This window comes from Sebastes umbrosus, chromosome 15, assembly GCF_015220745.1.
Source record: "Sebastes umbrosus isolate fSebUmb1 chromosome 15, fSebUmb1.pri, whole genome shotgun sequence".
Classification (NCBI taxonomy): Eukaryota; Metazoa; Chordata; class Actinopteri; order Perciformes; family Sebastidae; genus Sebastes; species Sebastes umbrosus.
This window is the reverse complement of record NC_051283.1, coordinates 29915111-29942736: the sequence shown is the minus strand read 5'-3', so window position 1 is coordinate 29942736 and position 27626 is coordinate 29915111. Positions and strand designations below refer to the sequence as shown.

The 27626-nt window shown below is 41.0% G+C and overlaps 4 protein-coding genes across 5 annotated transcripts in view; 2 read left to right on the top strand and 2 right to left on the bottom strand.

Annotated features, from left to right (window-relative positions):
- Window positions 1–6032: 6032 nt before the first annotated feature.
- On the bottom strand, window positions 6033–10445 carry LOC119502742 (pro-opiomelanocortin-like). The gene is made up of 3 exons (XM_037793916.1): window positions 10286–10445; window positions 8573–8693; window positions 6033–8223 (listed from the first exon to the last, which is right to left on the bottom strand). The coding sequence occupies exons 2-3, from the start codon at window positions 8687–8689 to the stop codon at window positions 7663–7665; spliced, it is 678 nt and encodes a 225-aa protein (XP_037649844.1). The 5' UTR covers window positions 8690–8693; window positions 10286–10445; the 3' UTR covers window positions 6033–7662.
- A 5919-nt stretch (window positions 10446–16364) lies between these two features.
- LOC119502821 (angiopoietin-2-like) lies at window positions 16365–22202 on the top strand. The gene is made up of 7 exons (XM_037794034.1): window positions 16365–16489; window positions 18425–19169; window positions 20042–20276; window positions 20526–20660; window positions 20784–21000; window positions 21459–21654; window positions 21839–22202. The coding sequence occupies exons 2-7, from the start codon at window positions 18555–18557 to the stop codon at window positions 21983–21985; spliced, it is 1545 nt and encodes a 514-aa protein (XP_037649962.1). The 5' UTR covers window positions 16365–16489; window positions 18425–18554; the 3' UTR covers window positions 21986–22202.
- A 782-nt stretch (window positions 22203–22984) lies between these two features.
- On the bottom strand, window positions 22985–26289 carry ndufb9 (NADH:ubiquinone oxidoreductase subunit B9). The gene is made up of 4 exons (XM_037795959.1): window positions 26132–26289; window positions 24966–25158; window positions 23479–23592; window positions 22985–23379 (listed from the first exon to the last, which is right to left on the bottom strand). The coding sequence occupies exons 1-4, from the start codon at window positions 26218–26220 to the stop codon at window positions 23248–23250; spliced, it is 528 nt and encodes a 175-aa protein (XP_037651887.1). The 5' UTR covers window positions 26221–26289; the 3' UTR covers window positions 22985–23247.
- Window positions 26290–26473: 184 nt separating this feature from the next.
- Window positions 26474–27626, top strand: part of tatdn1 (TatD DNase domain containing 1) — a 16045-nt gene continuing 14892 nt past the window's right edge. For both annotated transcript variants that reach the window (XR_005210270.1, XM_037794784.1), the window contains exons 1-2: window positions 26474–26581; window positions 27480–27545. Coding sequence is in view for 1 of the 2 variants with exons in the window: in XM_037794784.1 (XP_037650712.1) it covers window positions 26500–26581; window positions 27480–27545 (148 nt within the window). In the remaining variant the exon portion in view is untranslated. The remainder of the gene's footprint in view (window positions 26582–27479; window positions 27546–27626) is intronic.

Below are 27626 nucleotides of genomic sequence, written 5' to 3'. Positions count from 1 at the left end.
GGTTAGTTAAACCAGATAACGAGAAGACACCCTGGGTATGTTGAACTCGCTTCGTAGTACAGGCCTCAGCTGAAATGTTGGCACTTTTTGGCTGACATTTTTTGTTTCTGTCGACTCTGGTGACAGAAACGAGAAATAAAATGCTGCAGTCAGAACAACAGCCGCTCCTCAGCAGCGATGCTATCATCACAGAAGTCCCCGGGCGGAGGAGAGGACGCAGTCTTTATCTGAAAGTTTAAAAGTCCTCCTTTAAGCCGTCTCTTCCTGCCTTTACATCTCCTCTTCGTGATTTAAACGGGTAAAAACCGATGATGGATTGTGGACTCCGTTGTGATTTGTGAGTGTAGTCTCACGGTGGGGTGGGGGGGGGGGAGCAGTCAGTCCCAGTGGTGGTGTGTGCAGCGAATCTCCATTTCAAATAACACGTCTTACTGTCGTCTCTCAGGTGTGTCTTCCTTTTGTTTGAATGTCACTGAATTACAGCTGTCAGGAGGATACAGCGCTAACTCTAGCTACCTCTCTCCGTGTGTGTGTGCGTGCGTGTGTGTGTGTGTGTGTGTGTGTGTGTGTGTGTGTGTGTGTGTGTGCGTGCGTGTGTGCGTGCGTGTGTGTAAAATACCAGGAAGCTGTTCAAACTCAAATTGAATTCAGACAACCCAAACAAAGAGAGAATGTGTGTGCTAAACGTTTTAATCATGTTGTAAATTATAATTTAATTCAGTGGGTGCCAAGAATCTAAAGTGTGTGTGTGTGTGTGTGTGTGTGTGTGTGTGTGTGTGCGTGTGCGTGTGCGTGTGCGTGTGCGTGTGCGTGTGCGTGTGTGTGTGTGTGCGTGTACATACATAGTAATCACAGACTGGGAGGCTGCTGTTCTTTCTCTCTGACAAATCCAGGTAGATTAGTTCTGTCTGTCTCAGCAGGAACAACACGTGAAATCGTACAGAAACCTCTCAGGTGCCATAACAAACACACACACACACACACACACACACACACACACACACACACACTCACACACACCATGTTGACATCCACACTCCCATAAAAATCATTCATTTTCAGAATCTCACAAATCCTCCTACAACACACTTGTTCACGCACTCTCATAAATTTAACAGCATCTACTCACACACAAGTACACACTCTAACACACTCCACCTAGCTGCACATGCAGCCGTCACACGCATGCACAGTAAAGCACACTTTATTCACAATGTGGAGAATCATCCCAGGCACATACAAACACCACGCACACACATTCATACACACTCCTCACATACATGTTTCCCAGAGTTGTTTTTCTGTTCTGCAGGAGCAATTTGAGTAAAGAAAGGAGGACAAGGGTGACGCGCTGTCAGGCACCATAATGGACCCACACACAACATTATCGACCTCCGTATGTGCTCACATCATCTGTGTGTGTGTCTCTGTTCCTGTGTGTGTGTGTGTGTGTGGTTGTCAGTCAGTCCTCTATGCAGCCGTCCGTGGTAATACTGCCCCCCCGTGTCCCAGTTGAAGAAGTGCAGCTGAGAGCTGTTGCCACCTCGGGGTGCTTCACATCTAGTTATGCTGTCGAATCAAATTTGTTCAAAGTTTATATTACACTGAAGTGTCATCATGTACAAACAGTGGGAGCAATAATGAAAACAAAAAACAGAGATTAAAGAAAATAGTTACAATAAATCATTCCAGGGAAAATAAAAAAAAACGGTATAAAAACTGTCAGCAGCAATAAGATGTGTTACAATTAAAAAATTATCAAAAACTATTTTGTGCATCAACCTGTCAACAAAATGTAGACTATATTAAGGGTGTTTTATGAACAGCACTGCTGCAGAAAAAGGTTTTCATCAAGTAAAACGTGTTTAAATTCTTGGCTGAGTGGAAAATAAACCAAACATCAGTGAGTTCTTTTCTCTTATTTAAATCCAAGACAACAACACTAATGTGAATGTTGTGATCATCATCTCAGCTAAAGTACAACTCTACATGTGCTCTGTGTGGCGTTTGCATGTTCTCCCCTTGTTAGCGTGGGTTTCTCCGGGTTCTCCGGTGTCCTCCCACAGTCCAAAGACATGCAGGTTAAAGCTGCAGTAGGCAGTATATATATTTGGCATCATTGGGCAAAAATCCCATAATAACCTTTCAGCATATTGTAATTCAAGTGTTCTGAGAGAAAACTAGACTTCTGCTCCTCCTCATGGCTCTGTTTTCAGGCTTTAGAAAACGTACAGGAGACTTTGACCAATCACAGGTCATTTCATTGAGAGAGCGTTCCTATTGGCTGTGCTCCGGTCATGTGACCGGAACTTGGCGTTCCTTCACCAGCTTCCACATGGCGGCAGCGTCACAAACTTTCTCATTACAGCTAAACTGTGCACTACAAGATGATTCTGAAAACATCTGAGGAGAGAAATAGACATTAACGTAACAGAATATTGATTCATATTTGATCAGCGCTGCCTAGTTTGACCGTTTGGTCGGAGTTCAAAGTGATTGACAGCCGGCTCTCATAGACGGCAGCCGGACGGCAGACATCAGATCAGCTCTTACTGTTTGTTTTCCTCCGGTCTGTGAAATCTTGCAGATGCTGTTAGGAGCACCGGAGGACACAGAGGCACATGGTTTTATTCAGGTTACCTGTTTCATGCACTACTGTCACGATACAGTAACCGTTTTGTAAAAATACATTTATTAATCATATTTGCTCCAATCTCGTCTACTGATGCTTTAACTGTTGACGCTAAATTGCCCGTAAGTGTGGATGGTGGTCTATCTCTATGTGTCTGGTGACCTGTCCAGGGTTTAACCCGCCTTCGCCCAATGTCAGCTGGGATCAGCCAATGATATAAATATGGATTCTGAAATATTCATTGGGTTTAAGTATATTTTACTGCAAGCTCAATACATCTGAACATTTAAAGTAATGAGGCAAAATGTGAGTATTTATATGCAAATGAATAATGAGATGACTTCAGAATCCCAGATGTTGACATCTGACCAGCATGTGAACTCAGTGAAATGATGCTCCAAACATTTTGCGTAAAAAATCTACAACGTCAAGTAAAATATCTGAAAGCAAGCTCGTCATCACATCACAAACTGAAACCATTAAACAGTAATTCCTCCCATAAATTCTTTTTCTGGCTGGTGCATATTAGCTTTATAGCAGATGAAAACGACAGCAGGCATTCATACGCACACTGACACACAGAGGCTTTGAAACTGGGAGTTCTTCTGATGGCTCTCTCTTTACTGAGCCGTCATTTCTGCCGTCTATAGAGCCATTGCTGTCTCTTGATGCCTCCCCAATTTGCTAATTCCAACGGGTTAATTGCTCTCTCTGCCTCTTCTTCTTCATAGCTCAAAGTTCGAGTCATTAACACGGCGACAGTAATCCACATTCTGTCTGCTCGCTTGAACCGTTACTCAGCTGTAAACCATCAGTCAGCTGTATTCAAATGAGAAGGAAAATGACTGTGTATTTCATGAATTACATTTTCTGCCTGAAACAGTTGCGTTAATGACTCTCTTGAGTAAGAGGTTATGGAGGGAATAATTCACAATATATGCCAAGGTTAGGGGAGCATTTATATTGCTTAATCCAGCCTTGAATGAAATACTCATATTGTGAAAAAGTCATTTAGATTGCAGTTGTAATGAATGCAGGAAGATCACTTAGTATGAGCAACACACTGAACTATATTCATTATAAAACTAACTTTGCATTAATATATTTGGCCTTTGTATTGTCGATCTTTACAGGAATGGTTTGACATTTTGGCTAATAAGCTTGTTTGCTTTCTTTCTGAGAGGGAGGTGAGAAGATCAGAACAACGTTCAGGTCTGTATGATGAAGATGAAGCTACAGCCAGCCGCTGTAAAGCTCAATAATTAACAAGTTGTATCTCAGTTGTTTAATTCTTGCAAAGGCGCCAAAATGCGAACTCAAGGCTTCAAAACCGTGACGTCACGGTGACTACGTCCACTTCCTATATAGTCTACGGGTTATATGCAGATTTATGTGCAGAGCAGGGCATGCTATTTCTATTCTTTATGCTAAGCTATGCTAACCGGCTGCTGGCTGTAGCTACATATTGAACGGACAGATATGAGAGTGGTATTAATGTTGTCATCTATCTCGCGGTCAGTGTTCCTTTTAAACATGAAATTTCATAGTGAAGCTTTAAAGGGACTGTTTGTAACTTTTTACAGGTTTAAATCTACCGGGTCGGGATCTCATGCGCGCTCGCGTGTGGCTGCGCTGTTCAGACCGCTCCTCTGCCTGCTTGCCTCCACCTCACGTTCATGCGCGCATACTCCACACTGCAGAAGAGTTAGTTTAGCTCTGAGAATATCTAGTGAATGTACAGTGGACATTTGTGCAGAAATAACTGCTGCAGCTCCTCCAGACCAGCAGAGGTTTCCCGTGTCTTGTGAAGTGACGGGGCTCCGCAGAGAGAAACGTTATCGTCTCCGACCAAAACTCCGGTGTCTCCCCCGTTCCCTCTGGCCGCAGTCGGTGACGATAACATTACTCGCTGCGGAGCCCCACTGCCTCAGCCCCGGAGGCTGAAGCAGCGGGGCTGAAGCAGGAAAAGCCAACACTAGGATCAGCAGTGATTCATGGAGAGACCTTGGTCTGGTCAGCTAACATTACTGCCAAGCAGCTGAAATATAGAGTGATATTGTGCTTTTAGCTGACGTGTGTCTCCTCACTGTTTTGAGCGATGCTCGTTCATGTGTATTTAGAGCGAGTAAGCGCGAGCCCGACACGGACTTCTGTAGGTGTCGCTCCTAACAAGCATTTCTGAAAGTTACAAATAGTCCCTTTAAATTGTGAGAAACTTTTGACTCATGTTTGTATTTAATCTGTTGTAACCTGTTGTCAATTTTTAGAAACTCAAAGAAACACATCACTTAGGAAACTGAGAAGTAAAGTCTATGGCCAGGATTAAAATTAGAGACATTGGATTATGAATCATTTTTAATTTAAAATTCCACACTTAAAGAAATCTATTTGATTTAGCTCCTTTTACTGTATCCAGAGGTCCAACATGCTGTTTCAACAGTCCTCCAGCAGAGAGAGCAGTTAGCTGCAGAGTAGATACTGTGTCTGAGGGATCCTTCTTCTCCTCTCTTCTCCCTGTCCATCATTTCACAGCCACCTACGGTTTATATTAACTACATCCAGATGAAGTCATCTCAGTGAGCAGTACGAGCTGCACAGTAGGATGAGATTCTCTCCTACAGCCCGACATCTTTCTGCGGAGCAGCAGAAGTGATGGCTCCACCCTGTGGTGTGAGACATTATACAACACATTTAACTCACATTGTTGCAAGCAGGTTTAACGTTGGGGAATTCATGCTCTTATGCTCACTGAGGCAAACTATGAATCGATTTCAGTGTCTCTCAAATTGCTCTTCAAACAGGCTCGTTATTTATCATGTTGTTTAATCAGAGCATTAAAAGTAACAATGTGCACCGTAACAAGAAGAACTGCACTGGCGATTGCTGCAGAGAAATAAATAAAAAGCAATGTTCTCATTTTCCAGAACAAACAATCCCCAACAAGGTCCCGTGAGTAAGGCTGACTGGTGTCTCATCTATCCATACAACAACAACACTAAAAACACCATGCTTATTCTAACAAAGCAGGACTCAAAGAGCTGACGGACACATCTCAGTGCCGGAAATATCGACGGTGCAACCGGTGCGGCGCAGAAGCCGTCAGCGTCCACACTGAATCTGTTATATGCATTTCTTTTACATCATGTAAACAAACCACGTAGGCTACCTATCAGCTCTAGATCACGTAACCACTTATCTTCCTACGTCTGTTATTTTTAAACAGAAAACACACGTTTAATATTGTGATATTTACTGGAAATGACATTTAATATAAAGCCGACAGCAGTAAGAAACTTTCAGCAATCTCACTCCCGCCAGCTGCCACCTTATTTAGGTTTTTGTAGTGAATAGAGATAGATAGATAGATAGATAATAAAACACATTTCACATATACTTTGCTTGCAAATAACTTTATGTTTTCATGTCATTTACAGTTATTTACATGAATCAATATATAAAACATTTTCTCGTCTTTTCTCTCTCTTTCTTTCTTTTCATCTTCCTGTGTCTCTCTCTCTCTGATTTCAGGACCGATCCCTGTGGGTGAAGTCAACTGACAGGCTTTATGTTGGTCATCAGTGTATGAAAATCATTTTTCCTTCTGACGGTTAACATTTAATCATGACGACAATAGTTTTATTTGCTTGAACTTGAACCAAACCTCAAACATGGAGGAGCAGAAAACACTCGCATGAATCATTCTAACTAAACTAACTAAACGATGTCGTCCTGCTGTAACCCTGGCTCTTAGAAATTATGTTCATACAGTATTTTACAACAGCAGAGGTGTTTTATAAAGAGACCGAATGGTGCTCAGATGGTTGAGAAAACACGTTTTCAGGGCTTTTAATGGGAAATATCATGAGACAGGACTCATTTACTTTATTAGCATTTAACTCAAACTATGATCTTTCCCGAACCTCAACAGAAGCGTCTGTTGCCTAAACCTAATCTCACACGCAGGACTCAGCGCCCATCGACCCTGATTGTATAATCAACAACTATTTTGACAATCAAATCCTTCTTTCAGGCATTTTTCAAGCGTTGCGGTGGAAACGCCATTCATTTGAACGAGGGCAGTGCGTTTAATCTGCGGCGGTGTGGACCTTAAAAAAGTGGTGAAAAGTTGAAACATAAACTTTTGGAGAAACGCAACCCGACGTCACGCTGCAGCTGCTGATCACGTAACCGCCGATCCAGAGCTGTACAACCCCGCAGAACAAAAGACGTTAATCGTTGTGCAGTCGTTTGGTGTTAATGGGCCGTTAAGTGACACACCGCCGCACAACCCTGCGCTATATCGCCGCAAACCTGATTTAGTGTGAATGTAGCCTTATGGTACGTGTCCACAGGGGCGTTTTTTTATCGCGATGGACCGCCTCGCTTCCCAGCATTGGACGCTTGATGGGCTGCCACTAGACACGAGGCACTCGGCACCTGATGGGACGAACACTTTTCCTCGTGGAATGCTTTTTGAAACTTTCTTCTCTTAAATCACGAAAACAGTTCACCGAAATGTGTTTCTGAAAACATTTTATGAGAGAAATAAACCATTCTTTTTGAATAGACAACGGTTAATTAAAAAATTCCTAGGGAGTTTCCAGAGGAGGCGAGTCGCGCCGGACGCCCCTGATTTGCATAAAGTAGCCTAGACCTCAACTTTATGCAAATGAGGAGCGGCCAATGTGATGCCTGGAATTGTGCCGCCGCGCTACCAGAATGCATTGCACAGCTGCTTACGTAGACAATGAATGGGAAGCGTGGAAAGGACGGAGGCTGTAGACATGTACCATAAGACTCTGACACTATTGCCTGACATTTTATAGACTAAATAATCAATCAAGACATAATCTGCAGATTAATCAATAACGAAAATAATCGTTAGTTACGTAAAAATATAATTTCTAGGAGACAGGGTTGCCTGCCGATCGGCGTTGACAAACGAAGCATTTAATATTTGGTTTGGAGGACTTGTTGGCCACTCTGTCTGCTCCTCCTCTCTCTATCTCCTCCCTCTCTTTCCTCCTCCCTCACTGCTCTCTCTCCGGCTGCTGTCCGTCTTTGTTGATGACGTTTTTGAAGAGCGTGAGCAGCGGCCTCTGGCTGCGCTCGTCCCAGCTCTTCATGAAGCCGCCGTAGCGTTTGCTGGCCGGCGGGCCGCCCCAGCGGAAGTGCTTCATCTTGTACGTGCCGTCTTTCTTCTCGTGGACGTCGCCCGGGAGCTGGTCCTGCTCCTCTTCTGCCACCTCCTGCACCTTCTCCTCATCCTCTTCGGCCATCATCTTGTCGGCAAGCTCCCGCCTCCTCATCTCTCCGGGGAAAAGCTCGGCCGACTCTTCCTCCACGCCGTTGGAGGTGTACACTTTGACAGGGCGGCGTTTTCGCCCTACGGGCTTCCCCCAGCGGAAATGCTCCATGGAGTAGGAGCGCTTGGCCTGAGGAGAGGAGGGGAAGGAAGAGGAGGCAGATAAAAGAGAGAGGACGGGCAGAGACTCGGGGTCTGATGGAGGAGGAAGAGGTTGGAGGTGGGCTTCACCCGGGATGACGGGAATCTCGGCGGTGAGGTCGGAGCGACAGAGCTGGATGCACTCCTGCAGGATGAGAGAAGTCGTATTAAGATGTTTGCTGTGATAAGTGAACAGAGAAGAGAATGAAAAGGCTTGTGAGGCAACAACATGAGGACATTTTAATCACTAGCGGCAACGAAGGCCACCAGTTGCGTCTTTGTCTTGGCCAAAAAGTTGCACTCGAACACACCGCAAACACTACAGCCGACGGACAGTTAGCACGTACGTTCTGCGACTGCATGACATAAAATAACTCTCCACTCCAGCAGGCGGCGGTAGTCTGTATTCATCAAAAAGGGAAAATGGAACACCGAGGCCGGCGGCTATACAAGCCGTTATTACGATACGTACATGAAACAAAGCGGCGTCTTACCAGCATGCTCGTCTCAGAGGTGACCTCCTGACAGCTCGGATGTTCCCAGCATTGACCGACAGCTCCTCTGGCCACGCCCACCAGCGCCACGGCCACCAATAGCCACGTAGGACACATTTCTCTGCCGGCCAATCAGAGACAGGGACACATAGAGTTTTATCTGTTTCTTTATCTGTGATCTGCTGCAGAAATAACAAAATAAAAGCCTCTCAATTGCGATTACACAACTTAATTTGTTTGGATTTAATTTGAGTTTCTAAAGCTCAATAATGATTTTAAAAGTTATAAATGTATAGAAATAAATCATGCAAAAAAATCGACTAATAGATAAAGTTGGAAAGATATTCACAGATTCAAATTTCCCGGATCAATAACTCATAAGAGAAAAATTGAAACACCAACGAGGGCTCTTTAGTAGTGAAGTAGACAACTTTATCTTAAACACAAAGAGCCTTTAGTCCTCCGAGCTGGACACATAACATCGGTCTCTATGTGCAGCCGGCTGTGAGACGAGTAGGACGATTTAGATTTAAAATAATATATTTTAACACCAAAAATCTTTATGTAAACCATTCAAAATAAGAAAAAGTGTATAAATATGAATGAAATCCTACAATAAAAATAGAAAAAACACAGCTGACTAAAAAGAATACTAAAAGAATCTCATTTAAAAAAGATAATAATAATAATATACTATTATATTTTAAAATATACACTAAGAAGTAAAACATTTGCCAAAATATATGAACTGACAATAAATGAATAAGAACCCTGGTTCCTACGGACATAAGTATTAAGTAGTACATATAATTTTACTGCTTTAACATTATTGTACATTTAGATTGACAAAATGAATATCTCAAACACAAGAAAAACTGTTTTAAGATGATGAAATGAAATAACACATTTATTTGTTATGAAATATTTGCTTTTTAATTACCAGAAATATTATTTTATGATTATGAAATAATTGCAGAAAAAAAACTTTTTAAAATTAGATCACAAATAACTTTATCATTTAAATTATACTATGCACATCATGTTGAGACAATACAGTGATGACCACAAAAATAGTAGTAAGATAGTAAAATAACCTTTTCCAAAATGAATCATTTTTGCATGATCACAACAGAAAACATGTTTGAATGTTTCTCTTTTAGTTATTTTTTATTCTGTTCTCATTTAATAGAAATAAAATTAAAGATCACAGGTCACAAAAAAATGAGGGAAATTTCTGATGATTTCTGTGATATTGGGCAATCACAAAAATGCATTCTTCCTCTCTACTAAAATCCCATTATTATTATTTAAAATATATTTTATTGTCTTTTATACCATATTTTTCTTATAACGTTTATTTATTTAACTTACATATATTTCTTGTTTATCTGGTATTAATTAGTGTATTTGTTTTTCTGACTTGTGTTCCACTACGTTTTTGTCCTGGAGCCTCAAGACAAGTTGAAGCATGATGTGTTTTTTGAGTATGATATTAATTATTACTATTATTAGTAGTAGTAGTAGTTTGTTTTTTATGTTTTTATTTTACATCATGCTCTTTTTAAATGTATTTGAATATTTTTTAGACATTTTTTTATTGTTTTTAACAAGTAGAAGTCAAAAAAGACGATTCTTAAATTAACTAAAAAGAAGAAAAAAAATACTTGAATATATAAATATATATATAAATAAACAGATAATGAAGATACTCACCAAACTGTCCTGTCTCTGTCTCTCGCTTTGCTGTTTTCTTGTCGTTCGGCCGTTGGACAGAGATTTCTGTTGTTCCCCTCCACTTCTGTCGCTCAATCTGACCAGACGACTTTATATCCTGTCAGCCAAGGACACACACGCACACACACACACGCACGCACACGCACACACACACACACACACACACACACAGATGATGACGTCATTACCTGAAATCTCCCTCATTCATGCTTGTAAACACACAGGGCTGCATGAAAATGGACAATCAATGAAATATCATCCCCCCTCTTCCACCCACTCACACCAACACCATCATCACCATCATCACAACCATCATCATCGTCACCATCACCATCATCACCCTCCAATGAAAACCTCTCAACTCAAAAAGCTGAACTTTCAAGGAAAACAAGAGTTTACCGGCACATCAGCAGCTCTGATGTGGCAGCGCTCGTTGTGAAGAAAACAGCTCAGTCGCACAGCAGTTTGTGAAATAGTCACAAAGTTGAATGTATTGATTCGTATACGTAGACACTCAGCACGAAATCAATTCATATATAACGCCATGTGAAACCAGAAATCAAAGTTGACTTATTAGTCACGTAACTTCTGGTGTTATTTAAACTCAAACCACGATCTTTTCCTAACTAAGTAGTTTTGTTGCTTAAACCTAACCAAGTTGATCTATTCCTAAACCTAAGTAAGTAGTTTTGTTGCCTAAACCTAAACAAGTCGATCTATTCCTAAACCTAACTAAAGTAGTTTTGTTGCCTAAACCTATCCAAGTCGATCTATTCCTAAACCTAAGTAGTTTTGTTGCCTAAACCTAACCAAGTCGGTCTATTCCTAAACCTAACTAAGTAGTTTTGTTGCCTAAACCTAACCAAGTCGATCTATTCCTAAACTTAACTAAGTAGTTTTATTTTGAAAAGACTGGAGCGGAAATTAACACCTGCGTCTCGTGTTGCTGGATATGCGTAGTAAAACACACATATGTTGTTGAAAGTCGTGCTGAGCGTCACGATAAAAAAAGGGATTCAATTAAATAGATTTAAATTTCATGACTATTTCACGAACTGCCGTGAGACGGTGTCGGCCAATGAGCTGTCATCAGGCTGTGCTCTCTCGGCGGCTCAGTCAATGTGACGTATCTTCCGCTGTGCAAAGGATTGTGGGTTAGAATAGTCAGAAAAGCATGCTGGCTGGCATACTGCATTTGACATACTATCTATTAGGTCATACTAAATCAACCCGCTATCACGCCAAAGCGTGTAATAGACCCACCTGTCTACCAGAGGATAGCGTGTCAGTGACGTGAATATTCAGGTTGTTCTCATACACCGTTCGTAGCTATACCTACGGAAAGTAATGCTCTGTAATTCATGTATATCCCACGGAAATTGCCACGTGTTGCTGGACATTTGTAGGAAAACGAACGAACAAGGAGGAACATTTTTTCCGTAAGATATCATACGAACTGTTGTATGAGGTTGTACACGTCACAAACGTCTCTAACGTCACTAACGTAGACCCACCATAATCAGTCTATTTCCCTTTTTATCCTACATCATTAACTCAGAGCGCAGCACATTCACGCAACAACAAAAGCATAGAACGGCGTTCTTATTGCACGCTTTGGCCTTGCGCATTATTGTGTCACTTATCACCTTTTCATGTGACCGGGCCGTACTAAATAGTATGGTAGTACAGGTATTGGAGCGCACCCTTTCTGTCTTTTTAAAATAACTTTTAATATGTATAATAGTTTCATTTTATTAGTCTATTTTCACAAATAATTAAACAATCCACAGAGGAAACTCGTCAGGCTTAGATTGAGACTCCAGGACACAAAAGAAAGAAACGCACCATGCAAATCTCCATTCCCCCGCCTCGTGTGTTAAATGTCAGCCGACGGCATCAGGCCAGATTAACACCAAACCGCCATGTTGTCAGAGGAGGGAAGAGGGGATTCAGACCTGAGGGTCAGAGTCTACAGTTACACACCTGCTGCAGCATCTTTCCATCGTCCGAGCCCTCAGTGTGACGAACGAGGAATCGGAGGGGGATTGACTTGACCACCGTGGAAAAGGTTGTTGAGGATGAACTTCTTTTAAAGCTCCATGTCCACAAACAGCCTCTCTGCAACCCTCTGAGACCCACAATAGACCCGTTTAGTCTTTTTTAGGGGGCTACAGGAGGTCTATTGGGGGAGAGACCAGGTCAGCAGTACATGTCACATAGAAGTGGTGTACGTTATCTGAAAGCTGAAGATTAATTTGAGATGCAGTTCAGCACTGTGTGTCAAGTTGTTCTAGTCATAAAGAAATAAACATGAATTAATTAATTAATTATTTGAAATTAATTGTGAAAGCGCGTAGAAAATGATGATAGAAGTATATGACGGTCATCCCAATGCTCTATTATGTCTCATACGTTGTTGAAGCAATTTTTGGATTGATATAATTTGTTACACAGATTTGAGAACTTGAGAATTGATAAAAAAAAAGATCAATAATCCTCCAAAATACCACATTAAGACACCAAGACCTGGAGGAACACCATAGAAAAAGCCATGCTGTGATTTGGGATCAAAAACTTTTGACATTTTGAAATTTCTGCAAGTATTTTTCAGCGATTGGATAGCGAGCACTTCCGTTGTGTAAACTGCTCAGAAACCCCCTTATTGTCAATCTAGCTAGGAAAGCCATCCATCCTCTGAATGCTCTAGGTCTCTAGTTTGATCCATCCATCCTCTGAATGCTCTAGGTCTCTAGTCTGATCCATCCATCCTCTGAATGCTCTAGGTCTCTAGTTTGATCCATCCATCCTCTGAATGCTCTAGGTCTCTAGTTTGATCCATCCATCCTCTGAATGCTCTAGGTCTCTAGTTTGATCCATCCATCCTCTGAATGCTCTAGGTCTCTAGTTTGATCCATCCATCCTCTGAATGCTCTAGGTCTCTAGTCTGATCCATCCATCCTCTGAATGCTCTAGGTCTCTAGTTTGATCCATCCATCCTCTGAATGCTCTAGGTCTGTAGTTTGTGGCTGTAAAGTTTCATGAGGCTGTGATTATCCTAGAGGTCACCACAGGTCATTTTATACAGTGAGGTCAAGTTTAAAAAAATAGGTCACTCACTACAATGAAATGTCTCCTATTGTAACTAACATCATCACACATGAATACAGTTGGGCTCATTGGATTCACAAGAGTCTCAGCTTTACAGTGATACCCAATTTATGTAATTCCAAGACTGTTTAGGGACCCCAGTATGCAGAAATATTCAAACACACCATTTTCAGAATAGGTAAAAATAACACATTTATACTGCATTCAAAAAACTGCTGGAGCTTTTGTCAGGCAGCTTCAAAAACTGTCGACATCCACCAAGAACCTCTAAGACCCTTTTATTAAGGCTGTATATCTATATTAAAGTCTTTGTTCCCAGGTATATTACTCTGTAAAAATACCAGGACCAGTTGCCACTAGTATTCATATTTCCTTTGTTATTTTTCTCAAAATGTCAAACATGTGACGAAGAAGAAGAAAGAACTTTGTCGCAAAATATCCATTTTTGTTATTCAAACTTGTTCTTGATGAAGAACTCAAGTCATGTTGTTTTGGTCTTATACAAAGTGTTTTTTTCCTGTTTTTCTAATGGAACAACGTGAGCAGCTTCTGGAGGCAGGCAGGTAAATATAAACCCATTAGAGGACTCCTGCAGCCTTGAACCTCCATTCAGCCCATTACACATTCTCTCTCTCTCTCTCTCTCTCTCTCTCTCTCTCTCTCTCTCTCTCGCTCTCTCTCTATAAGTTCAGGGAGAATATGAAGAGGTAATGGCACGATGAGACGAGAGTCAACCCATGGCATTATCGACACAGTATCTGAACTGGAGGCACTTTATTCACCAACTCCTGCAATTAAATTCGGTCTGTCTTTCTGTGCTTGTGTCTGTATGCTGAACAGAAAGAACAAATATTAAGTTTAATAACCTGGAATAAATATTTACTATCAGGCCAAAAGTTCTACTTCTGTATTCAAACCCGACTCTCTTTAGCACCAGCTTCAGGATAAACTTTCATTTTAGCAATATCATCAGTATGTGTTTTTTTTTTGCGTTCAACATTTTTGTATTATGGGATGTAATAAACGTTGCAGGAGATTAAGAGTGATTCTATTTTACTGGTAGGCTCCACTCCCATTAAGCATTTATAACCATTATACAAACATTTAAAAAATGGTTTATATTATCCACTAAAACATAGTTTGAAGCGCATATAAAGACATTTTTAATTGTTTATTAATATAAAATATTTATCAACAATTAGTACTTCTTTACGGAAGCATAATGCATTCACTTGAGAGAGAAATATATGCCCTGTTTTTCTGAATTAATGAGATTATTATCTCTGTAATTTTAAGAAAAAACTATTACAGAAAAAAAAATCTTCTGTTTTTCTGGATTAACAAAATTATTATTTTAATAATTCCAAAAAGTTTTCATGAAAAAAAAATTGTTTTTCTGAATTAATGAAATAATTATCTAATTTAATCTTAAAAAAAAAAAAAAGTTTTCATAAAATAAAAAAATCTGCCCTGTTTTTCTGAATTAACAAGATTATTATCTTAATAATTCCAAAAAGTTTTCATGAAAATAATTTTTTTTTCCTGAATTAATGAAATAATTATCTAGTTTATTTTCTAAAATAAACAGTAGTTTTCATTAAGAAAAATATGCCCTGTTTTTCTGAATTAAAGAGATTATTATCTCAGTAATTCGGAGGAAATTTTCATGGAAAAAAATCTTTTTCTGAATAATTGAGACAATTATCTTGTTAATTCTAAGAGAAGTTTTAATGTAAAAAAAAATTGTAATTCTGAGAAAAGTTTTTATAAAAAAATTGCTGTTTTTCTGAATTAATTAGATAATTATCTAATTTAATCTTAAAAAAAAAAAGTTTTCATAAATAAAAAAAATCTGCCCTGTTTTTCTGAATTAAAGAGATTATTATCTCAGTAACTCTAAGAAGATTTTTGAAGATGACGCACGATGCACTCTTCAGCGGCAGCAGGAGATGCATCAGGCTTTCCATTAACTACAATGTAAACCCATCCACGAGGACAGTAAATGCACAGAGAAAGTGTTGTGGTGACGCAGTTTAAAAAGCGATGGAGACATACAGGGTGTGTGGGAGGGTTCGGTGGACGGGTCCAACAAACACAAAGCTTTCATCGAGGAGACCGCTGCTTGTGTCCCGTTTGTTAAGTTTCACTTTCACTTTACAATCATCTGTTCGATCGTGTCCCGTGTTCACAACGTCACATTTTCACTGTACAAACTTTTACATTTTAAGCTCAACCATGTTGTTTTGTCCTAAACCCAACTAAGTAGTTTTGTTGCCTGAACCTAAGCAAGCGGTTTTGGTAAATTCACAACATTAAACACGTGTTTACTGCGACTGAAAAGTGACGCCATGTGACGAGTTGGGATGAGAACGTGTTGGCCTGAATGCGTTTCAGATGAATCATCTTCTATCCGTGAAGCCACATCGATTCAACTGATCCTGGAGAAACAACACAATGTCCAGCAGATCAGAAGAGCTGCAAAGTCGACAAACTAATAACATATTATATATATATATCTACAGTATATTACTTAAAGACACGAGTCGGCTCCAATGTCTCAAACCCTAACCAAAATAAAACTTAAATCGAGCTCTTAAGTAAATGAGAGTTTCTCTTGGGATTTTGTTCATTCATAAAAACAGGGCGATTTTTATTTCTCAAGTGAACGCATTACTGTTCTGTACTTCTCCTATGTCGACATATTTTATATTATTACATTTGTGATTTATTATATGGCCGTGACATCAACAGATCGGTGCTTCAACTGACTATATTTCCTTCAGTATCACCTGTTAAAATCACTCCGTTGTTTCATTTGCTGTTTTACGTCAGATACTGTAACTTCTCCTCACATTATTAATCCCATTAAATGTAATCTATTACCTTCCAGGCCAACCGCTGCCAATCCCGTTAGAGGATTATCAGGATAAGATGTCACACCCGGTGCTGAACACATACACACACATACACACAATCACATACACCCACGTACACACAATCAGTCTCCTGGCCGTCACGATGCTTTTCCATTGAGGTGAATTCAGAGCGGAGATGCTGGGACATGCAGGGCGTCAGGTAGGAGTGAGATTCAGATATACACTTTGTGTTGTTTTTATTGTTTTAGACACTCAACAGTCAACATATATTCACCTTAAGTTGTGTTGTCAAAGTTGCGTTGCCATCGTGTGGTGATAGAGGACAGATGAGGACAAGGAAACAAACGCAGAAGACGTGAACACAGTGAAAAGGACAAATATATTGCCAGCGAAGAACAGTGATATTGAATGATTCTGGAAAATACGCAAGATTAAACATTCAGTGACGATGTTTGATATGTCCCGTAGCATGAATTAGGATTCCTTGTATCTGAATTTGGTCCTCTCTTATGGTACGTGTTCACAGGGCTCCGTTCTCTCCACGACTCCCACTCATTGTCTATGTAAGCAGCAATGCATTCTGGTAGCGTGGCAGCGCGATTCGAGAGACGGGGGCGCCGCTCCTCATTTGTATAGCCGAGGCTACTTTATGCATATCAGGGGCGTCCGGTGCGACTCGCCGCCTCGGGAAACTCACGAAAAACTTTTTAAACTAACCGTTGTCGATCTAAAATAAAGACAGATTCATTAACGGCGTATTTCTCTCATAAAATGTTTTCAGAAACACATTTCGGTGAACTATTTTCCTGATATAAGAGAAGAAAGTTTCCAAACGAGCCGTCATGTTGGTTCCGGTTTGAAAGCTGGGAGCAGCAGCCCACGAGGGGAAAGCGTTCGTCCAATCAGGTGCCTTAGTGGCAGCCCATCAAGCATCCAATGCTGGAAAGGGAGGCGATCCCTCGCAGTAAAAAAAACGCCCCTGTGGACACGTACCATTAAAGGTTGTTGTTCACCAGCTGGTTCTCAAATATCAGATGTCGGAACATCCTTGAATGCACCAACACGGAGTGTTTTCATGTACCTGGGTTTCCATGAACATTTGGTATCTTGCATTTGTGTTTTTTTTTTATTTTTACACATTTTCTGAATGTCTTTGACAAAACAGTATACCTATGTAACTCACTGCTTGATTCCGCCAAATCCTACACACTGCACCTTTGTCAGGCTATTAAATTTGTGTTGTCAGTCGCTATAAGCCCCACAGATGTGAGTCTATGATATTGCCTAAACCTGAAGAAGTTGTAGTTTTGTTGCCTAAACCTAAGGAAGCCTTTTTCATTGTGTTCAAAACATGACGTTTCATTCAGTTTTACATGTTAGAACGTGTTGCGTTTAAGTTTCACTTTCACTTTTATAACCTAGTAGGCATAGTAGGCCTCTAATGACCCACATCTATGGTGCTTATAGCGACTGATAACGTCTATTTAATGGTCTGATAACAGTCGAATCGGGTACATATTTCCAGTAAAATGTCCTTGTTCTGAACTGAGTCCGCCATGTCGTTTTTATTTGAAAAGGGTCTTAATTTTCCCAAGATGTAAAGCAAATTTGTCCCTCTGCAGATAGTAAAGAATTAGACAGCTTAAAGGGGTCCAGCATGCTTGTGTTTGTGGCACAGTTACATCGACTAAAGTTTGTGTAAACTTCATCAGGACTTTGTTTCAGATCTTCAACAGTTTGATTCCAACCAAGTGGTCTGAACATTTCCTTTGACCTGGCTGGGACCTCAGCAGGATCTGGGCTGGGTCATCTGGCTTTAAAGGACCAGCATCCTCGTCTAAAACTACACCATTTTTCAATAGCTATATAGTGTAGAGCATATTATAAATCTACCGATATTTCAGAGCCATGGTCGGGGCCATAGATTCTAACTTACTGATATTTCAGAGCCATGGTCAGGGCCATAGATTCTAACTTACTGATATTTCAGAGCCATGGTCGGGGCCATAGATTCTAACTTACTGATATTTCAGAGCCATGGTCGGGGCCATAGATTCTAACTTACTGATATTTCAGAGCCATGGTCACATTTCATGGACATAAAGTTCACGAACTTCATCTTTGTTTTGGACAGTTCTTCCCCATCCTCAATCGAAGCCTACAAGCCAAGCCTAACTTTGCTGGACCTCAGCTCGTTGCTATGACGTCTGACCCTGATGTTGATCCGGTAATTGAGTCTACCGGTGACTTCACTTGAAGTCGCTATGGACGGGTGGGCGAGTTACGCGATGGTAAGGATGAAGTGGCGATCCATTTTACTAACTTTTGTCTTATTGACCCGCCGGTGTCACCAGCCTGTCACTGGTGACTTCGCGGCCTCTGATGAACGCACAGACGTCGGACACGATGAGGATGTACATCCCAACACCCTCATAGAAACCAACTGGGACACAAACTGGGACACAAACTGGGACACACACAAAGACAACTATGAGGACGCTGACTGGCATCCTCCTTCCTCCCTCCTGGAAACACACTCTGACCCGTTCCCGGACGCCCCACCGGTGATACGCAGCGGCGACAGTACTGACCAAACCTTCAACCGGACTATTGGCGGTTCATCAGCACAGTGCGGCGAGTACAGCAGTCAGTTGACGTCTAGCGGCCAGTGCCGGCTGATGGCGACGCTGCCTCCGGTGCCGGTGGGAACGACGCAGCAACGCTGCCCTGATATGTTCCGCTGCACAGACGACATCTCGTATTGGCTCCACGAGAACCAGAGCAGAAAGGAGCAGCTGGAGGAGCTGAGGGAGACGATGTCACAGCTGCAGGAGGAGCTGAGGAACCACCGCCATCGAGTCAAGGCCCTGGAGGAGCAGGTACACTGCTGTTTGATAGTTTACGGTAGATTTGGTGCAGCATCGCCATGAAGGGATTTCTTTCACAACAATGACCTGCTAGCTGTATATTTCCCCTTACTTAGCCTTATGTTCCCTCAGCAGCAGCACTATGTTTGTCCATGTATTTTATAGGAGAAATAAATTATCCAGGCACCCTCCTCTCTCTCTCTCTCTTCTCTCTCTCTCTCTTCTCTCTCTCTCTCACTCTCTCTCTCTCTCTCTGTCTCTCTCTCTGTGTCTCTCTGTCAGTCTATTTATCTCTGTCTGTCTATTTATCTCTGTCTGTCTTTATCTCTCTGTCCGTCGTTATCTCTCTGTTTTGACACCCACTAAGTCCTCCTTAACCCTGAATGCTAACAGGATTAGCTGCAGACCTTTTGGCCGAGGCCCTGCATCCTTCTGAGCGTGCCTGACCCAGAGAGCCTTTTTTCTGGGCTTCAGAGTTTCGGGGCCAGCCCCTGGTCAAAGTCGAGTTAAAGCTGCAGTCTGAGTCTTTGTTTGCTGACAGAAGTCTTAGTAGAGCAATGCTTTCCCTTCAGATTTGAGCATGTGAGCTACTCAGTGGGCTAAATTTACCTACTTTTGTGTCCTGTAATTGAAAAGTATTAATTTTGGTGATCATCTTGATAATTCAATTTATTTAACCACATTAATGAGGCGCTAAAACTGAAATTATACTTTCCACATTCGTGACGGTTCACTTCTTCCAATTAAAAAAACATTTGTTTTTAGAAGCTACAAGATTCTCTCAACTTTACCATTCTTTACTTCTCGCTTCCTTTTTTAGGGTTAGCACTGTTTTCAACAGGAGAACAATGACAAACCAACACCTCTCTCTTTTTAACTCTCAGGGTGAAGAAAGCGTTGATTTCAAGTCGACCTTTGAACAGCGGTTGCGTTCTCTGGAGCTGCGTCATGCCGAGTCCGAAACGCTGCTCCACGTGCACGCGGCGCTGCTGCACGAGCTGCAGGCGCAGCTCCGCAACCTGTCCGCCACCGTGCAGCTCATGAGCCACAACGCCAGCTGCACGGTCAACGTCATCAGAACCACGCCGCTGCTCGGCATGCGAGACACACTGCCACCAGGTACACATGCAACCAGCACAGTGGTGAGTTGTGTGAATTGCATGCAACCTTACTGTCACGCAATCAAAACTACACACAGCAGCACTTCTTCACAGTTATACTCATTTTACTTTACAACGCTGTGATGACTTTAGGTGTAGCAAACAAAAATCTAGAAATAACAACAACTCAGGATTTCATTATGTTTAGTTGACAGTTTGAGTTTGCTGTGTGAAGCCCCGTCTCTCTCTCTGTCTGTCTCTCCCTCAGATGGACGGCACCTGTCTTTCTGTCCATCAGACTGTGCATCTCTGTATCACAATGGTGTTCGTCACTCTGGTGTTTACACCATAATCCTGTCTCCAGGCACCCTCCTGCCTGTCTACTGCGACATGGAGACCGAAGGTGAGACTCATGTTATCTATTCAGATAAACTCAGAGTTGGATTGAAGTGCCGTATGTTTGTCTACCAATATGTAAACGCGACATATATCTTTGTGTGTATGTATATGTGTGTGTGGACTCCAGGCGGGGGCTGGACGGTGTTTCAGCGGCGGCGCGACGGCTTGGTGAGTTTTAACCGCGGCTGGTCGGAGTACCGCGACGGCTTCGGCGAGCTGCGAGGAGAACACTGGCTGGGCAACCAACAGCTCCACCTGCTGACCAACCAGGGCCACTACAGCCTCCGCATCGACCTGCAGGACTGGAGCCATGCCCACGGACACGCCCTCTACCACAGCTTCAGGTAGACTGACAAGATGTATAAGTAGCAGTGGTGTAATGTCATGAAGTAAAAATACTTCAGTACAGTACTTAAGTTTCACTATTGCAAATCCCGGTGAAATATGGTCTAAATGTGAACGTATAATCAATGTCTTTTCACCATAATCGTTTATTTAAATGTCCTTTTAAATTTAAAAAATGCTCACTGTAAAAGTACTAGTAATTTACATACTAACACATCAACAGTCAGTTTCCACTTAAAGGACAAATAAAACCATGTGACACAGCCTACAATACATTTGAATTTATTAAGCAACAATTTAAATATAACATGAACAGTGTTCTTTAAATACAATAATTGTTTTTGTCAACACCATCCCTGCCGGACCTCCCAGGAGCCTGCTGTGGTGGACAACTGTAAATAAAAGGTATTAAAAAAATAAATATTATCAGTAACTATTGTGGTTTCTCCTCCTGCAGGATAGAGAATGAGGAGAACCAGTACCGCCTCCATGTGTCTGGTTTCAGTGGAACAGTGGAGGATTCGTTCGCTTGGTACCACGACCAGCACGGCTTCAGCACGCCAGACACCGGCAACATCTGTGCCGAGATCAGCCACGCCGGCTGGTGGTTCCACCAGTGTTTCTATGCCAACCTCAACGGAGTCTACTACGAGGTAGGACTTTCTACGAGAACACACCACAACAGGCTGTAGGACCGTGCACAAGAACACAGAGCAGGTCTAACATTAACGGAGAATCCTCCTGGTCCTATCCTGACTAAAACCTATAATGGTGTTATCCACTGTCTAATCTAGAATAAATATAAATATGTTAAATATGTGAATGTTTCTCCACCAGGGGGGGCGCTACTCTCTGAAAGCTAAGAACTTGCTCGGGCCGGACGGCATCGTCTGGTTTTCCTGGAAGGAGTCAGACTTCTACTCTCTGAAGGCCGTAACCATGATGATACGACCACGCAACTTCAGGCCACGCTCATCGCCATAGTGATGGAGCTGCCTCTAGTATGGAGGACAGAACCTGACAAAATCCAAAAAGGAATGAATAAATAAATGACTTTAATATGTCATTAAATGTAGCCAAAATCATATTTAAAATAAATGTAGCTATTAATTAATTGATAAAAATGTGACATGGATATTTCTGTTTTGTAGTAATTCCCTTATTTATTTACACTTTGGTAATTACCCTTTTAATTTTCATACGTAAATAAATACATACATTTAAAAATAAATGTAAAATAATTCATTTAAATTTAAAATAAATAAATAAATATAAAATAATAAATTTGAATTTAAAATAAATACAAATAAATAAATACATAAATAGATAAAAGGGAAAATTAAACAAAAGAGTAAATAAATAAGGGAATTGATAGAAAGATAAATATAAAGAAGCAAATTAAAACAGAAATATCAATTTATGTCACATTTTATCAATAAATTAATGGTTACATTTATTTTTCAATATTATTTTTGATACATTTAATTAAATATTTATTTATCAAGTCTCTTATTTATATATTCATATATTTTTTTATTTTGGCCGGTTACATCCTCCATATTCTAGGGTCTAACAGAAATAATCACAAATGTACCAAATATGTAATAATCCGCTGCTGAAAATAGTCCCCACAAATGCACTATTTCTGCCTGTATGAATGACATTTGCTAAAAACTACAGTGTCCAGCTGTTTAAAGAAATTACTGAGCCTTTTTAAAAAATAAACCTATATATTTGTGAGTAATTTTCTAAAGAACTACACCTCTTTTTTCTGGGGGGAAAACCCCCAAAAGCTGCTTTCTTGCAGAGTTAGATGAGTAGAAGACACACATTTAAACATAATGACATGATCTGACTAAATTAAAGTAAAACTTATTATTTTTCAGTCGGTCAACTTTTCATGCTTTACCTCACATTTAACTCATTATTGATGTCTAGATATAGGGGATTTTCTTTTGAGTTGCAGACAAAACACAAACACAATTTACATCATATATTTATTTATTTATTTATTGGAACAATGATTCTTCTACAGGACTTCCCAAAGTCACAGACTTCCTTAAACTGACTCCTGAAGGATCCGTGTTCATTCAGGCAGGTTGTTTTCTCAGCCATGCAACCTGCACAGGTGACTTCTTTACAGACGGATGGTAATTCAACAAGAGGTCAGCCAGTCTTTGTGTGGTGAAGACAGTTTCCCCTCTGACTGTGTGGGGGGGTGACCGACCCCAGGAGGTGGAGGGTGTTTATGTGGGGCGCTCCCTGGGTCGGGTGACGAACTGCCACCACAGAGGGGGGAGTTCTCCCTCCACACGGGCTGGAGGGAGGGCTTCGTTCTTGGGGCCGCCAGCTGGAGTCTCGGCCTTCAGCTGGGCCACCTGGAAGCAGACAGGAGGGCACAACCGTTAACAACAAGGGCTGCTACTGGCTGCTATTTTTATTATCAATTCATTGATTATTGTGTCCGGACAGCCCACCTCTTTGTCCCAGCTCTGCATTCTCAGTTTCTTCCACTGCTCCCTCTTGGAGAAGTAGTCAGGGTACACGGCCTTCTCTGAGGGGTGCCAGTGCTCCAGCACCCATTCTGGGACCTGGAGGGACAAAACAGAGCTCAGGACTTTCATCACGTTACATCGGGACTGTCAGTATCATGTTTTTGACTTTAAATATAATATATAATTGTTCCTTATTAGCTAAAATGGGCCACCTGATAAAAGGTATGAACATTTTGAGAATTCAAAAGAACAAATATAACCTTGACATTAAACAATGTTAAATTTCTTAAAGATTTTTTAACATCTGAGGATTTGATTTCTCAGAATATGAGATGGAGATTTGTTTCAAGTAAATGAGATAATCCAGTTGCATTCCCCTTACATCTCCAGCAGAGGGCAGTAACAACCTGACAGACACTGTCTCACATCAGTTCTACATGTCAATATCATCCCCATATAAGATTAATAGTTTGATTAAAATATCAGTACTGTAGGGGGCATTTTAAAACAGAAAAACCACTGTGATTATAAAAAGAAGAAACAAGGAGAAGCAGCTTAAAAATGTATTGTCTCCACAAAGCCACATCCTACATTTTTTTGTAAGATTTTACACGTATGTTTTTTTAAATTGTATTTTATTGCCGCTGTGTGAACCGTTTGTAACCTAACCTAAAAACTGAGACCTTCCTCGACTTTCTGTGTTTCCTCTATCAGCCTGTAGACTGCTTTTAATGTGAAGAATGCCGGCCATTTTTTCCGGGGAAATCCAACGAATGCGACGTCATGCGCGCTTGTGAGTGTCTTTACTCTCTACAGCTCCGCTTCAGGGCTAACAGTGTGCAACCACAGATAACGTTCAGTTAGAAATGGAGTCCGTTAACGCCAACAAATGATCAACCCCCACCACAACTCAGACGTTGGAATATGATCAAAGTCGGGTGGGAAAACTAGTGTTGTGGGAGTGGGGTAGGTTATTTGGAGAACGGTAGCGTCAGTGCGAAGAGTGTGCATGCATGTGGGAAGTGAGTGGTGAAGCAAGAGATAGAGAGTGGCGGCGAGTGTGTGAGAAAACGAGGTAAGCTAACATTACTGACAGAATGTGCAATATGTAGTGATATTGTGCTTTTAGCTGCTAATGTCAATCAACATGATGCCTGTCAATCACGTTCAGACTCGTGTGTGTCGCCTCACTGTTTTGACCGACGCTCACGAGCAATAGGACGCTGTCGTTGACTTAACGACCACGGGTGTCACTGTTAACAAGCTATTTTTGATTCTTCCATAGAGTCCTTTTAAAGAAAAGTCTCAGACCAATAAATTTAAATAATTGTTCCTTTAGTGTCAGAAATTGTGCAAAAACTGCAGGGCTATATAACCTTTTACTTTGGAATGTAAGAAAGAAAATAATGGGGAAGGAAAAACAATTCTATCCAGAGGTAAATTATATCACATGATGAAGGCTGCCTCACCTTGTAGCACTCATATCTCTCGTAGGAGGTCCCTCCAGGAGAGTCGGGGAAGAGGTAGGGCTGGGGATGTTGGTTGGACCAGAACTCCTCCTCTCCTGCCTTTAGCATCATAGTGGCCTTCACCAAGTCCTTCTCCTCCTTGTTGTCATCGAAGCGAGCCCGCATCATGCAGGCGTAGAACCGGTATTTGTCTCTGTAACGGGAAAACACCACAACAGTTTCTTAAATCATACTTACTACTGACAGTGCAGAGGGAGACTTAGCTTGCACAGTAACAATGAGATGTTTGATATATAAAATGTCAAATTCTTCATAACTCTTGTCTGATATGCAAGTTCTGGAGATAATGTTCTTCTTTAACCAATAACAATATTTTTTGATCCAAGAATATTTGATAAATCAGTTTGCCAACATGTATGTCAGCAGTTAAGTAACAAGAAATTGCACCACAGAATACCTTAATAATGTTGGCCTTAGTTTAGAAACACTGTAGAGAGCAGTAACAAGTTTACTTTTCAACTCTAAAATGCCCCAATCAAAGAATATATTGTTCACAATTCTTTAATAGCCAAATTTAAGGGATGCTTATCGAAAATCATATATTGTTATCAGGTTTGAGAACTCACTTTTAAAATATAAATACTGTACTGGCATCAAAAGTTCAGTATAATCAAGATGTAATTGAGTTTTTCTGTCAAAAAATATAGTCCTCTCTTTTAATTCATATTATGTTAGATGATTTCTAGTTATATCCATTCACATGTATTATTAGACTGAGACAAGTAGAGCTATAAGTATAAACTATAGCTGGTTTCAAAGAGCTGACAACACAGTTTAAGCATAAATTAACTAATCTTTAACCAATATAATGTTTTGAACTAACAGGACAATGTAATTATATATTCTGGGTTTAATGAAGAGTAGGTGATCTGATGAGGACAGGTGGTCTGATGAGGACAGGTGGTCTGATGAGGACAGGTGATCTGATGAGGACAGGTGTTCTGCAGCAGGACAGAGGAATGAGTGACCTGGCTAGCTGCTAGCTGCTAGCTTAGCAGTTAGCTTAGCAGTTAGCTCAGCTCTACAGCTAACAGACTGCAGCGTCCTACTGTTTATGTTTCATGTTATTATTATTCTCCACAGAGCCTGAACGGAGCTCCTCTTACCTGAAGATGCACCATGACTCCAGGTGTCTCAGAGACTTCTTGTAGAGCCTCAACACCTTCTGCTGGTGGGTCAGGTAAGCTGTCGCCATCTTTCACCTCCTCTGTCACCTTCTCAGCGAGCCGCGGAGCATTCTGGGAGTTTAGCGTGTGGACGTTATGACCGTAAATACCTACACGATGCGCAACAGAAGAATAGAACAGTCAGAATTTAACTACTGATGATTGTAATAACGACTAACTACAAGCACGTTCACTCCACATTGTCTGTCGTCTAAAATCTGTGGATTAAACAGGAGAAATAGTCAAAAAGATAGCTGTTTCATTAATGTGTCTGCGCTCTTCTATAGTGATTACGGTATTGCAGCAGTATGGGACAGCTGAGAGCTGCATGTGTGCTTCTCTTTAGGAGTGTTGCTCTCACAACCAGCATGGCACAGCACAAATTCATCGGTAAGACACTTTAAAGTCTAGATTAATAAAACATAAAGAGAAGGTAGATGACTCTAAATGTCACTGCATGCTGGTGTTGCTTGCAAACAGACTAACCTGCATGTTTTAGTTAGCATGGGAGCTAGCTTGAGTTAGCCCTGCTGAAAATGACAACACAGCAGCAGTCACATTAGATTTTACACTGCACTACAGCTGCTTACTTACTACTGTCAGCATCAGATACTGTGTTGTGCATTAAAGTGAAGAATCCAGATAGAGTCATGAAGGTGTTGGTGGCAAAATATTATCTCTGTGAGAATCAAACCCTCAACTCAAGTACTGTACTTAAAGGTCCCATATTGTAAAAAGTGAGATTTTCATGTCTTTTATATTATAAAGCAGGTTTAAGTGATATATAAATACTGTGAAAGTATCAAAACACTCAATCCACGGATAAATACACACAGCACGTATTCAGAATCTGTGCGTTTGAAACAAGCCGTTTGTCCACTTGTGATGTCACAAATCTACAATATTTAGACCATTTCACAGTTTTAAACGTAAACATTCTAAATGTGTCCACCAGTTTATTTCCTGTTGCAGTGTATGTGAATGACATCAGCTGACATGATGTAAACATGGACCCAAGCTGTTGCCTAGCAACGCAATTCCGTTGCCATTCCGTTGAAATGCGCTAAAACGGAGCGTTTCAGACAGAGGGTGAATACAGGTATATTCAGACAGACAGTATGAGAAAAATAATGTGTTTTTTGAACATTAAAGCATGTAAACATGTTCTATTAGAAACCCCAAAATACAAGTATGAACCTGATAATGAGCAAGTTATGGGACCTTTAAGTATACCACATGTTTGGTGACATATTGCAGAAGAGATCATTTCCATCCTCTGGCTCTGCAGATATCGGTGTGAACCTGACAGATCCCATGTTCAGAGGACTCTACAGAGGGAAGCAGAAACACGACGGTGAGCTACTCATTCACTTTGTTGAATCAGGAGTTAACCTGAGACCAGTTAATCTGAGAACAGTTAATCTGAAACCAGTTG

Coding starts and splice junctions, on each gene's coding strand:
- LOC119502742 (XM_037793916.1), bottom strand. CDS start 8,689: ATGTGTCCTACGTGGCTATTGGTGGCCGTGGCGCTGGTGGGCGTGGCC. Junction 8,224..8,572: donor CCTCTGAGACGAGCATGCTG/GTAAGACGCCGC, acceptor CTCATCCTGCAG/GAGTGCATCCAGCTCTGTCG.
- LOC119502821 (XM_037794034.1), top strand. CDS start 18,555: ATGGACGGGTGGGCGAGTTACGCGATGGTAAGGATGAAGTGGCGATCC. Junction 19,170..20,041: donor TCAAGGCCCTGGAGGAGCAG/GTACACTGCTGT, acceptor TTTAACTCTCAG/GGTGAAGAAAGCGTTGATTT. Junction 21,001..21,458: donor GCCCTCTACCACAGCTTCAG/GTAGACTGACAA, acceptor CTCCTCCTGCAG/GATAGAGAATGAGGAGAACC.
- ndufb9 (XM_037795959.1), bottom strand. CDS start 26,220: ATGGCGACAGCTTACCTGACCCACCAGCAGAAGGTGTTGAGGCTCTAC. Junction 25,159..26,131: donor GAGTCATGGTGCATCTTCAG/GTAAGAGGAGCT, acceptor TTCCCGTTACAG/AGACAAATACCGGTTCTACG. Junction 23,380..23,478: donor TGCAGAGCTGGGACAAAGAG/GTGGGCTGTCCG, acceptor GTCTGCTTCCAG/GTGGCCCAGCTGAAGGCCGA.